The 14,011-nt window shown below is 47.0% G+C and overlaps 1 protein-coding gene across 1 annotated transcript in view; it reads left to right on the top strand.

Annotated features, from left to right (window-relative positions):
* Positions 1-536: 536 nt before the first annotated feature.
* MYH10 (myosin heavy chain 10) overlaps positions 537-14,011 on the top strand; it is a 114,485-nt gene continuing 101,010 nt past the window's right edge. The window contains exon 1 of the mRNA XM_028125035.2: positions 537-908. Coding sequence (XP_027980836.1) covers positions 564-908 — 345 coding nt within the window. The 5' untranslated portion in view covers positions 537-563. The remainder of the gene's footprint in view (positions 909-14,011) is intronic.

Below are 14,011 nucleotides of genomic sequence, written 5' to 3' on the forward strand. Positions count from 1 at the left end.
CCTCGTTCCCCTTTGCCTCCTTAACTCCCTGTTTAATTTGTGGTGAGGGTGCAAGAAGGGAAGAAGGGGGGGGGAGTCTCACCTGGAACCCTGCCTTTCTCCCCTGCTTGTTTTTCAGCCCTCGGTAACTGAGGGCGCGTCTTGCGCGGTCTTTAGACAACCAGGGGCATGATTTGTGGTCACCCTTGAAATTTACCCTGGACGCTTGGTCAGTACCCCGGCTCCTCGACTAAAGGTTATGCTTTCTGTTTACCAGAGGTTTTATCTTAAGTTCCTGACAAGAGTAAAAATCCAGGGGCGCCTGGGTGGCTCAGATGGTTGAGCGTCTGCCTTCGGCTCAGGTCATGATCCCAGGGTCCTGGGATCGAGTCCCTCATCGGGCTCCCTGCTCAGCGGGAAGCCTGCTTCTCCCTCTGCCTCTGCTTCTCTCTCTCTCTCTTTCACGAATAAATAAAATACTAAAAAAAAAAATCTGTGCATCATTGTATATTTTTGAACATCTCACCTTGTTCTCCCCCTCTTCCTCCCCTAGAGACAATTGCTTGTGGATCCTCCTGTTTACAATGGCCCAGAGAACTGGACTCGAAGACCCAGAGAGGTACCTCTTTGTGGACAGGGCGGTCATCTACAACCCTGCCACCCAGGCCGATTGGACGGCTAAAAAGCTAGTGTGGATTCCATCCGAGCGCCATGGTTTTGAGGCAGCAAGTATCAAAGAAGAGAGGGGGGATGAAGTTATGGTGGAGTTGGCAGAGAACGGAAAGAAGGCGATGGTCAACAAAGACGATATTCAGAAGATGAACCCGCCGAAGTTTTCCAAGGTGGAGGATATGGCGGAATTGACGTGCTTGAACGAAGCTTCTGTTTTACACAACCTGAAGGACCGCTACTATTCAGGACTGATCTATGTGAGTACACCCTGCCGAATGCTCACGGGAATTAGTGTAAATTGTATGTACCGTCAGAGTCCAGTGAGATCGGGGAATAGCCACCCTCTCCGTTTAGCGTTACCGTTTGTCTTAAAGCTAGAAAGATTGTGTCTTGCTCACCGAGTCTTGCCCCACTTTACATCTTCACATGTAATTTTACATAATCTGATGTGCAATTAAACACACGAACGTGGGAGTTGAAGACTCCTGTAGCAGTTTGCTGGAGCATGATAATGATGGGGAGAGCGCGTGGCGGGAAGACCAGGGAGCTGGGTGTGGGTAAGAGTCGCACGAATAGTAGGGTACAGACGGCACACGTGTGTCCAGGTGTGTGGGGTGGAGCCGGCGCCGAGGATTCAGCGAAGAGCAAGGACATCGGGGTCCCCGGGCGCGGGGAAGTGGGAAAGATGGACACTGAGGTTTTTCAGAGGAAACCGCTCAGAGCGGGATCGAGGCTGGGGTTGTCCTGCACTTAGTGGTTGACATGTGTGTTCTCGTCATTGGCGCCGCCGCTGCCCTTGTGGGAGAAATTACTGAAAGTGCCGGGGGACAAGGGAGAACGGAAAGATGCAAGCCAGAGACAGGAAGGCTCTAGAACGACAAAGTAGGTTTGAAGGATTGTACATGCAGGTAGCAGCGATTTAAAAGAGGTGATAGAGAACTTTGATGGAGAATGAAAACAAGTAGAAGGAAGAGTCGACGTCCCGGTCTGAATTTGGAAAAGAGCGGTTGGATTTTATGAAGGGGTGTGCAGTTGGGGCTCGCGATCGTTCAGAACTTCTGCAAATCAGAACCAGTTTTCCCATAGAAATTAGCGTAGTTAGTGACTATTTACCGGACACCCACTAGGTTCTAGACGCTGGGAGAGTGTGGTGACCAGGATGATAGGCCAGGTCCCTGCCTTCCTGACACATTCTGTAAGGCAATGAAGCCGGACTGACTGTGGGATAGAGTAAGTAGGAGAACGGCTCTCCGCAGCGGGCCCGTGAAGGGCTCTTCGAGAAGGTAGTGTTAGAGCTGGAATCTTTAGCCAGGGGAAGATCTGAGAACTGAATAGGTCTTCTGTGACCTTTGCCAACGTAGGCACAGTCAAGCCTGATGGCCTCTCGTTTTTGTTTTTGCCCCCGTGAGGTCAGGTGCAAAGTGAGTAAGAGGCACCAGGGTTGGGAAGGTGGTTTGAAAAGGGAAAGGTTTGCAGAGGGGAAGCCACGAGTAAGGACATCACAGGGGAGCAGCCTGGAGAACCCGGCCGAGACCGCAGCATGGGGGGTGTGGGAGTGAGGGATCACGATGGGTCCGATCACCGGCTGACCTCTCAGATTTGAGCCTGGGGTGAGTTTTGGGTGCCACCTGGTGCTGGAAATGGATTCCGCCAGGGTTGTGGGGAACTGCAGTGTGGAAGGGAGCCAGGCGCCCTTTCTGCCAGCTTCTTTGCCTTGACTCCCCATTTTGGACCTTGCGGGTTCCTGCAAGGAGGAGAGAGGAGAGAAGTGCAAAGGGGAAGGAGACTGTGGGCAAAAGAGAGGGAATGAAGGAAAGACACTTTAGTTTGTTTGTAGCCATTCCTCAAGATGATTCTAAGACTGGGCGCCTGGGTGGCTCAGATGGTTAAGCATCTGCCTTCGGCTCAGGTCATGATCCCAGGGTCCTGGGATCGAGTCCCGCATCGGGCTTCCTGCTCCTTGGGAGCCTGCTTCTCTCTCTCTCTCTCCCTCTGTCTCTCATGAATAAATAAAGAAAATCTTTAAAAAAAAAAAAAAAAGATGATTCTAAGACTTTGTGTCTTTTATTGAGTTTGTTTGATTTTTTTTTTTTTCCCAGCTGAACTCGGGGATCCCGAATGTTGTCTCAGGTTCTCTTCAAAGCATGGCCCCCCCCCTTACTCTTTACAGAAGGACAGTCTCAGTTCTGGAAGCATTAAGGTCCCGGCAGAGCTGGGAATTTGGGGTAGAGGGGTGGAGGAAGGGTTCCCACCCCGGACTGGAGTTGGAGCACTCGACTGTAAAGAATCCTAGTAAGATGGTGGGGCCGCAGGTAGCCCCGATCGGGAGGGGTGTGTACTGGGTATTGGGATTCACCCGTCAGGTGAAGTGGAAAGCTGAGGTGCCATGATGTAGACACCATAGTAACTTGGGTCGGGGGGGCCCTTTGGACACATTTCTAGAGATGAGCTCTTAACGTATGTTCATTTAAATAAGTTACTTTGCTAACAGTACTTTCATCAGTTCCTTATATTTTCTTTGGATGGATTCTCCCCAGCTTCCCAACTTCTCAGGTCATTAATTTTCATCCTCTTTTCGTAATAAAAGCATTTGAAAACTGTAAATGTCTCTCCTCTAATACAATTTTGGCTCACCTCACACATTTGGATGCGTGGTGTTTTTATTACTCGGTCCTACATATTTTCTGTTTTCTGTTATTTCTTCTTTAACGTATGAACTGTTTAAAAGGATACTTTAAAAAATTTCTAAATGTGGGGTTTTTCTAAGTTACCTTTTTATTACTGATTTTTATTTTTTTGAAAGATTTTATTTCTGAGAGAGCAGAGGGAAGGGCAGAGGCAGAGGGACAAGCAGACTCCCCGCTGAGTGTGGAGCTGACACCGGGGTTGATCCCGGGACCCCGAGATCATGATCTGAGCCACAACCAAGAGTCAGACGTTCAACCGGCTGAGCCTCCCAGGTGCCCCTTATTCCTGATTTTTAAATGAATTGTGTTGCATTCAAAGAATACAGTTCACATAGTGTCATTACTTGTTTTTGTTGAGACTTGCTGTGTGCAGTGTGTCGTCCGTTTTGATGGGCGTTCTCTGTGTAAAGAGCATTAATTAATTCTGTTATTGTTGGTTATGGGGTTCTGTCTGTGGCCATCAGAGTAAGCTTTTTAATTCTGTTTAAATCTTCCTCACTCATTTTTGTCTGCTTGGTCTATTAATTACTGAGAAGTATCTTAAAATCCCCCGGTGTATTTTATCAACTAAGTGTATGCATCACTAACCAATGTAGTTTATTCTTTCCTGTTTATGAACTTTTATATGAATGGATGAACCTCACGTTGTATAACCTTCGTCACTCAGCGTTACATTTTTAAGGTTCATCTATATTGCTTTGTGTTGGTATAATTCAGAAGTTCTCAAAGTGTGGCCTGTGGACCCTCAGGGTTTCCCGAAGACTCTTCCAGGGGATCCGTGAGGTTTTAACTGTTCTCGTAATGATTTGAAGGCATGATTTGCCCTTTCCACTGTTGGTGTTGGTACTGATGGCACAATAGTACTGGTGGGGAAAACCGCATGCATCTTACCGTGAAGAGAGGCAGTGACCCCAGGCTGTACTAGTGATCATTTTAATCGTTTCACGTGAGAACGTCCTTGAGCAAGCAGGAGAAGTGATTGATTTTATGAAATGTCAACCCTAGATTACACATCTTTTTAATATACTGTGTGAAGGGCGCCTGGGTGGCTCAGTCGGTTATGCATCTGCCTTCAGCTCAGGTCATGATCTTAGGGTCCTGGGATTGAGCCCCGCATCAGGCTCCACGCTCGGCAGGGTGTCTCCTTCTCCCTCCATGCCGCGCCCCCCCCCCGCACATGCTCTCTCTTTCTCCCTCTCAAATAAATAAATAAATAAGTAAATAAAATCTTAAAAAAAAAGAAAATTAGGATTTAGGGAAATTTATATTTACCACTGTGAATGTGACAAGGTTGTCAACACTTGAAACCCTTGCTGATGAGATGGATGGTGACATTAATGACTTTTTTTTAATGTCATAGAGTAAAATGTCATCATTTGGAAGACTTGCATAATTCATTGAGCCAGTGTTTTCCAGACGATGTGTACATTGTTACAAAATCACGCATGGGCAAAAGATTCTTTCCACACACAAGATAAGCCGGTGGATTTTGATGTACAACAGTATGAAAGTTCATCGACAGGATTTCAGATGCCACATTGCATCAGATCTTTAAGAAATTCTCACTTGCCGTGTTTGGTGTAGCATCAAGGAGGTTAGATCCACGATTGCTTGGAAAGGCAGTTAAACCACTTTTCCAACTAAATATCTGCGTAAGGCTAATTTTCTTCATACGCTTCAACCAAGACAACATAGCACAACAGATTGAATGTGAAAACAGATATGAAAATTGAGCTAGTTTTGTTAAGCCTGATAATAAAAAAGATTTGCAAAAATATAAAACAGCACCACCCTTCTCGCTTTCGTTTCAGAAAACGAACGGTTATTTTTCATGAGAAATGTTACTTATGTTAACATGTGTTGTTATTTTAAAACGAATGTGCATTTGTAAAAACTTGTTTATATATATAGTTACATAAAGCAAAATGTCTTTGGAGTCTTTAATGGTTTCTAAGAGGGTCACAGGGCCCTGAAATTAAAAAGGTTGAGTTACTTCGTTCCTCGTTACAGCGTACTGGTCCCCTGGAAGCTTCTTGACACACTTTATCCACTCAACTACTTTTGGGCATTTGTGGACACAGGCACGCCTTTCTTTTTTTTTTTTTTTTAATTTTTTTATTGTTATGTTAATCACCATATATTACATCATTAGTTTTTGGTGCAGTGTTCCATGATTCATTGTTTGTTCATAACACCCAGTGCTCCATGCAGAACGTGCCCTCCTCAATACCCATCACCAGGCTAACCCATCCCCCTACCCCCCTCCCCTCTAGAACCCTCAGTTTGTTTTTCAGAGTCCATCATCTCTCATGGTTCGTCTCCCCCTCTGACATACTCCCCTTTTCTTCCTCTCCTTTTATCTTCTTCTTTTTCTTTTTTCTTAAAATATGTTGCGTTATTTGTTTCAGAAGTACAGAACTGTGATTCAACAGTCTTGCACAATTCACAGCAGGCACGCCTTTCTGTACGGTGGGCAACAGGTGGAAATCCTGGGTGGTCGCGTATGCATCTTTCTAACTCATGCATTCAGCTTTTCTGGGTAAAGTCTGATGTAGTCAGATTCCAGCAGGAAACAGAAGGCCCTCGAACTGGGTGTTTTGAGAGCTTAACAAGGGGGCAGTTTACCAGCACGTGGGCAGAGTTCAGCAAACAGTTGAGAGCTAGGGAAGTGTCCTGGCGTGGTGATGGCCTGGCCCTTGCTACCGCCCCCATCTTTAGAGGCAAGATGGGCCTGAGCTGCTGCCTCGGCTGGGGGAGGGTGGCTGTGTGGGGAGGCCTTCCCCATATTTGCTGGGGCCTCCTGACCACCAACAGAGAGGGGCCTTGGAGGGGTGGGCAAAGGTCCTGACTTCACTCTCCTCCCGCCCTTGGTCTGAGAGGAGAAAGTGGTGGTGTCTTTCTTGGGGTTAGCCTCGGTTCCTCTTGGAATCGGATACTGTGTAGGGGGTGACGTGGGGAGACAAGATTCATCTTTTTCCCCAGTGGCTGTCCAGGTGACCCAGTGCCCTTTCTCCACTGCTCTAAAGTGCCACCTTGTCACGGGTCAGGTGCTCCTAAGTTCACGGTCAACTCACTGTCCGTGCGCCTGTCTTCTGGCTGAGATCCCATTGTCTCAGTCATTACGGCTTTCTCCTACGCCCTGCTCTCCAGCCTGGTGAGTGCTCTCATTTTTGTTACTCTTTAGGGTCGCTATAGTTGTTCCAACATTTGTGTTTCGATGTAACTTTAGAACCCGCTTGTCCGTTTCATGCACCCTCGCAGCCTTGCTGGGATTTTGTTGATTTCTGCAGATCACTTTGGGAGAGAAATGAGATCTTTACAATATTTGATGTTCGAGTTTGTGGGTATACCCACTTACTTGGTTCTTAACTTTTCATGATGTGTTTTAATGGTTTTCTCTGTAGAGGTCAGTATATCTTTTGTTAGATTTATTTTGGGGTATTTGATTTTTTGGATGCTATTTAAATGGTGGTTTCAGCATTGTTTTCTTTTTTTTTTTTAAGACTTTATTTATTTGAGACAGAGCGAGAAAGTGAGAGAGAGCGAGCCTCTGGGGGGAGGAGGGGAAGAGGGAGAGGGAGATGCAGGCTCCCCGCTGAGTAGGGAGCCCAGCTAGGACTCGATCCCAGGACCCCGGGATCATGATCTGAGCCGAAGGCAGACGCTTAACCGACTGAGCCACCCAGGTGGTCCAGGGCTGTTTTGTGATTGATGCCTTTATGTAGAAGTACAATTGTCATGTTTTGTTTTGTTTAATTTTTTTTATTTTTTAAAGATTTTATTTATTTATTTGACAGAGAGAGACACAGCGAGAGAGGGAACACAAGCAGGGGGAGTGGGAGAGGGAGAAGCAGGCTTCCCGCGGAGCAGGGAGCCCCATGCGGGGCTCGACCCCAGGACCCTGGGATCATGACCTGAGCCAAAGGCAGACGCTCAACCAATTGAGCCACCCAGGCGCCCCTTATTTTTTAAGTAATCTCTCTGCCCAACACAGGGCTCAGACTCAACCCCGAGAACGAGTCACATGGTCCTCTGACTGAGCCAGCCGGGCGCACCCGGTTATCATGTTTTTTACAAATAAAATCTTACTAAGATTACTTATTGGTTATAACAGTTTAGCTGAAGATTCTTTCGGATTTTCTATGAACATGCTTATGTTGTCTACAAATAATGACAGTTTTATTTTTCCCTTTCCAGTTCTTAACACATTTCTTTTACCTTCTTTCTTGCACTGTCTAGGACCCTCCGAGAAGTGGTGGTCTCAGGCATCTTTGTGTCATTCCTGATCTCGGAGAGAAAGCTTCAGCATTTCCCCATTGAGAATGATGGTTGCTTCCGTTTTGTTTTGTTTTTAATCTTCTTTATCAGATTAAGGGAAGTTTCCTTCCGTTCCTAGTTTTTATCCCGAATGGATGAACTTTTTAAATCCTGATTGGGTGTTACTTTAGCAGATGTCTTTCCAGCATTGAGTGAGATGATACTGTGATTTTTCTGGCTATTTTGTTATTGTGGTGAATTATATATATTTTTGAATGTTAAACTGACCTGGCAAGGACCAAGTATTCTTTTTATGTACTACTAGATTCCTAGATTCTGCGTGCTAATATTTTGTTGAGGATTTTGCATCTATATTCATGAGTGAGATTGGCTTAAAATTGTCCTTTGTTGTCAGTGCTTGTTATCTTTTGCTATCCAGATTATGCTGGATTTAGGAAATGAATCCGGGAATATATCTCATCCTTGTGTGTTCTCAGGCACTGTTTAGATGGGATTTATGTTATTTCTTTTTTAAATAAGACTATAGTTCTCTTGGGAGGCAAGTTTTTCTTTAATAGATGTAGAACTTCTCAGATCTTAGCTTCTTGTGTCAGGTTTTTTTTTTTTTTTATGTGTCAGGTTTGATAATTGTGTTTCTCTTGGAATTTCTCTGTTTCACCTAAATTTTCACATTCATAGGCATAAAGCTGTTGGTCATTCCATCTAATCTTCTGTAGGATTCATAGTGATAATGCGCTTTCGTTCCTGATTTGCTGGAGTCTAACCAGAGGTGTAAGTCGTAAGCTTTTAGCTATATACTCTACGAGTGTTGTCGTTACGGTTCAGTCCAAAATAACGAGGGTGGCTTCATTGTACCTCATGGGTTGTTTAGAAGTAGATTGCTTAGTTTCCAAACATAAGGGGATTTTCGGGTTTATTTTATTTCTAATACAGTCCCCTCCCCCACCCCGGGTCAGAGACTGTAGCCTAAAAGAGTTCAACCCTTTGAAGTTTGTCTGCCTTCATATGGTCCGCCACGTGCTAGGGTTGGGTGAGCGGTCAGTGTGCACATCCTGCAGCCGTCGGACGCGGGGTCCCTCGTGCGCAGTGTCGCTCAGTCTTGTATATAATCATGGCTTTCCGTGGTTATCCGCTTGTCCTCTATCGGGGACCATCATTTTTGCTGTATACGTGTTGAAGCCATGTTATCACATGCAAATGTAGGATTTTTCTATCTTTCTGGTGAATCTTCATGAAACGCTCTTTCTTTAACATCTTTAACAGTGATGCTTCTCGGGGCGCCTGGGTGGCTCAGATGGTGAAGCGTCTGCCTTCGGCTCAGGTCATGATCCCAGGGTCCTGGGATCGAGCCCTGCGTCGGGCTCCCTGCTCCGCGGGGAGCCTGCTTCTCCCTCTCCCACTCCCCCTGCTTGTGATCCCTCTCGCTGTGTCTCTGTCAAATAAATAAATAAAATCTAAAAAAAAACAAAACAAAACAAAACTGAGCCACCCAGCCGCCCCCTCTGTTTTTTTAGAGAGAAGGGAGGGAGGGGCGGGGTTGGGGGGAGAGAGCCTCCAGCAGACTCCCCACTGAGCGCGGAGCCCGAGGGGGGCTCGATCCCGCAACCCCGAGATCACAAGTCGTGCGCTCCACCTGTGGGGCCGGCAGGTTCTCCTCCGATGTGCTTGGGTCGAGTTTTCTTCTCCAGATTCGGCTTGGAGCTTGGAGCATTTTTGTCTGTGGCTTGATGCCTTTGGTCAGTTTTGGAATGTTCTGAGCCGTTGTCTCTTGCCCCACGCCCTCTGACCTCGTCCCTGGACTCCAGTGCCTCGAGCCACCTTTTCACCGTGTCCCATGGAGCCCCCCATAGTTTAATCCCGTTCCCCGCCCTGTGCTTCAGCCCGGATATTTGCTTCTGATAAAACGTGGAGTAACTGATTTCCTTCTTGAGCTGTGTCTAATTGGCCATTAAACACATCTGGTGAATTTCTAATTTCACTTAGTTTGTGTTGCAGTTTTCATTTGGAGTTTTCTTCTTATGATTTTTTAAAGGCTTTTTTATGGCTTCTTTTTTATGGTTTTTCTTTTTAATGGTTCCCAATTCTCCGGCAGAATTCTCGATCACGTTTTTTATTCACTTGAACGTGTCCAAGATGATAACACAGGGCGACAGAAACAGACTCACGGGGGTGTGAGTATTACCTTGGATTATAGTGGCAAGTGTTGCCCCCTCTGCCAGTAATCGGAGGTGAGAAACTGGGAAGGTGGTTTGCAGCTCTTGGTGACACGAAGCCCGTTCTAGAGTTTTGCTGTGGGCGGGCAGTCGAGCCAAGGGGACGAGCACGCGTAGCTCACCAGGGGTTGGCATCCCTCCTGGCTGGGCTTTGGGCCGTGCGAGGCGCCGTGTTCCTGGCACACCCCCAACTCTCAGGGTGTAGCCGTCAGGGGCCCCCGGGGGGAAACCTGGGGGGTGTTCACCCTCCTCCTGGCCTTGGGCACTGCTCATCACCCTGCTCAGCCTCGTGCTTCTCGGCCATGGTGTTTGGGGTTTGTAACTATCACCTGCGGAAGAAGGAAAGAATGATTCTGTATCACCAAATACTCAGTCACTTTCACAAGGTCCGTCTTTCTCATCAACGTCTATCATAGTTGGTTTGGTCTGTTTGCATCAGGGTCCAGGCGTGGTCACCGTATGGTAATCAGTTGTCCTGTCTCTGGTAATCTATACATTCCCCCTCTTTTTTTTTTTTTTTTTTTTTGAAGAAACAGAGTCCGTTGTGCCGTAGAACCTCCCATATTCTGGATTTTGTTGATTGCGTTCACACATTCGCGTCCAGAGGCTCGATCAGATGCAGATGAAAGAGACACTTCATGCCAGGTTCTCTCACGTTGTGAGGTTGAGGTTGAGGGGTAGGTCCGTCTGAGTCTGGGGTTTTGTCGGCTGGATTCGTGTGTTAGGGGTGTCCTTGCGTGCCATTCACCCCTGGATCTGGCCGCCAGTGGGGAGCACTGTCCAGATGCATCATCTTCTTAGAGCCCGCACACACACATGCACACACGCGACAGTTTCAAGTGTGTTTTTTGTTTTTTTTTTTTAAGATTTTATTTATCCATTTGACAGAGAGAGAGCCAGCACAAGTGGGCAGAGCGGCAGGCAGAGGGAGAGGGAGAAGCAGACTCCCTGCAGAGCCGGGAGCTCGACACGGGACTTGATCCCAGGACCTGGGGTCATGACCTGAGCCGAAGGCGGACACCTAACGGATTGAGCCACCCACGCCCCCGTCAAGTGTGTTTTTGATGTTGGCTCTTTTTACAGAATTTTGGCCTTTCTTCCCCCAAAGAAGCAACAGTGATTACTATTTTAGTGATCTTTGCTTTGCTTTCTCTTTTCATCTGTCCTTGAAGTGTTTTTGTTGTTTTACCCTTGTGCCTTCTTTCCCTTATTATTGTAACTTCGGCCTACTTTTCATTAAGAAGGACGCTCTCAGGATAAATAATGTGCACACTCTGTTGCTGCATTTCCGGATATCCATTCTGCTTCCTATTTTCTCCGCTGTAGATTTTGGTTCTTTATTTCAGATGATTCCTTAAAGCTTTTCCTTGCTCACCTTCGTCACTTCTTTTCCCGTATGCATTTCTGTTCCAGTATGTGGAGTCCCTGCTCTAAATCTGTTTCCGGAAGTATTCTTTTAGCTTATTTTATCGGTGATTTCCATAGGTAAATTCTTTCTCTGAAACCTCTGGGTGATGATGTTTTCCTTCTTATATCAGGTTTTGTTTTTTTGTTTTTTTTTAAACACATACGTGAATTTATGTCAGTGCGGTGTTTACAAACGGTGTGGGTGACCTCTCCTTCTGGGTGGTGGCCTCACGGCCCCCCAAGAGTTCCGGGGGGCGGGGAGGCAGCGTGTGTGAGGCCCCCAGTTTGGTCCCATGTCCGCTCTGTGCCCTGGCCTTGACCTCCGCACTCCCTCGGTTCCTGGTTCCGCATCCTTCGAACCTTGAAATAATGTGGGCGCAGATTCCTGTCTTCCACGGAGGCCTGGCACACACAGGGTGGGCAGAGTCTCCCGATACTGGACAGGAGATGGGCATTCCAGGCAGAGTGATCCGCATACGTAGACGCCTGGAGGCGTAAAGCGGCGTAGCATTTTTAAAAAATGGCAGGTTTTTTGGTGCAAATGTGTTTGTCTGTCTCCCTTAGGTCAGCTATGCAGTGACACGAGCTGGTGTCTTAAAGGCTGAGCAGACACCCCTCAGGCCTTTGAGCTTCTTCAGAATGTTCTCATGGCTTTCAGCATCGGTGCGTCTGGCTCTCACTGGGCGTTCTCCTGGGTTCGCCTGCTGTGGCGAATCCCCTTTCAGCATCCCACCATCTCAGTATGCTCCAAGGGGGCTCATTATCATCCCCGTCCAGCAGTAACATTTCCAGCCTCTCAAGCTGGCAAACGTGAGGCTGTCGTTAGCTTGCGTCTTCGGTGGTTTTTATACTCAGAGCTTCTGAGTGCCTCTGCGTCTCCCTCCCCCCAGCGTTCTCGGGACCTACCGCTTCCCTCTCCATCTGAGCCCTGTCCCTGTGCTGGGACTGGTGCAGTAGCCTCCACTCCCCGCACCTCACATCTTGCCCTTCAGTGTCTTTTCCGTGGAGCTGCCAGATCTGTGCTTTTACAAACACGCTTCTTCCCTGCATCCCCCTCCGAACCTCTACTGGCTGATCACCTGTGCAGGACACACTCTGAGTTGTTGAGTCCGTCTTTCTAAGCTCCCGCCGCGCACATTCCATGGTACAAACTACTCTGAGTGAGGCTGAGCGTCTCGGTCTGCCTTGGCTATATCCTGCCACCCAGTTTTATGTTTTTTTAATTTGATTTTATTTTTATTATTTTTTAAAAGATTTTATTTATTTGACACAGAGAGAGAGAGAGAGAGAGACAGCGAGAGGGAACACAAGCAGGGGGAGTGGGAGAGGGAGAAGCAGGCTCCTGGCTGAACAGGAAGCCCGATGCGGGGCTCGATCCCAGGACCCCGGGATCATGGCCTGAGCCGAAGGCGGACGCTTAACCACTGAGCCACCCAGGTGCCCCCCAGTTTTATGTTTTAATAGGAATTTCTTCATCCCTCCTCTTGACCTTTAAATAATCTTTAAAAGAACATCAGAGACCATCGACATCTGAATTTCATACCTCATTTTCCGGTTTCTGATGAGATGGCCGTGACTTTCAGGGTGTGGGGTTGGTTGTACGTTCTGCTCTGGAGTTTCTCTCCTGTTTACAATCCTGTTCATCTTTCTCCCTTCCTTTTCCACTTTCTTTTTAGTGCCTTATTTTGTGTCTTGTTTGTTGAGTGTATTTGTTGTCTTTGTACCTAGAGTGTGTATTTCTTGAAGGTAGGTAACATCTTGTATGTGTTTTCAGACACTGAATGAAGCCTAATTGGAAGGTCAGGGCTCAGAGACCTATTTTAACAATGTATCACCCACCTGCCATGTGCCTTGGGGAAGATAAAGGTGACACAATATTGCTCCCATTATCAGTTTCTACAGGAACCTGGTATTGGAGCCAATTTCCAGATAGTTCAAAGGGAGCTCTTGAAGCACTGAAATTGAATAATATATTGCATGTAAACATTTTTTTACTCCCCCTCATTGGCAGGCACGGGGTACTGATGATGATTTAACCTTGTACTCATATTTGTGAGACTGAGCCATCTTTGTAATCCTAGATCTCAGAAAAGCACCCACCCCGTGGGAGACACGTACGTTGGAATGATTTCTGATTTAAATGTCGTTATGAGGGCGCCTGGGTGGCTCAGTTGGTTAAGCGACTGCCTTCGGCTCAGGTCATGATCCTGGAGTCCCGGGATCGAGTCCCGCATCGGGCTCCCTGCTCAGCGGGGAGTCTGCTTCTCCCTCTGACCCCTTCCCCCTCATGCTCTCTCTCATTCTCTCTCTCTCTCAAATAAATAAATAAAATCTTTAAAAAAAAAATGTCGTTATGACCTGTTACCATGCCATACATGCTGTGGGATGCTAAACTGAACTTGCACATTTTGACTTTCTTGGGGTTTTCTGTTTGTGCGTGTGTTTTGGTTTTCGTTTTTTTCTTTTCGGCCGGTCTGTAATTTACCTCTTAAGAAAGTGAAGTGTAGGGGCGCCTGGGTGGCTCAGTCGTTAAGCGTCTGCCCTCGGCTCAGGTCATGGTCCCAGGGTCCTGGGATCGAGCCCCACATCGGGATCCCTGCTCCGCAGGAGACCTGCTTCTCCCTCCCCCACTCCCCCTGCTTGTGTTCCCTCTCTCACTGTGTCTCTCTCTGTCAAATAAATAAAATAAAATCTTTAAAAAAAAAAAAAGAAAGTGAAGTGTAGAATGTGTAGCTTCGTGACAGACTTGATCTCATTTTTGAACAGAAAAATGAG

Source organism: Eumetopias jubatus, unplaced genomic scaffold (assembly GCF_037043125.1).
Source record: "Eumetopias jubatus isolate StellerSeaLion01/CBP00866 unplaced genomic scaffold, mEumJub1_p1.0 scaffold_10, whole genome shotgun sequence".
Lineage (NCBI taxonomy): Eukaryota > Metazoa > Chordata > Mammalia > Carnivora > Otariidae > Eumetopias > Eumetopias jubatus.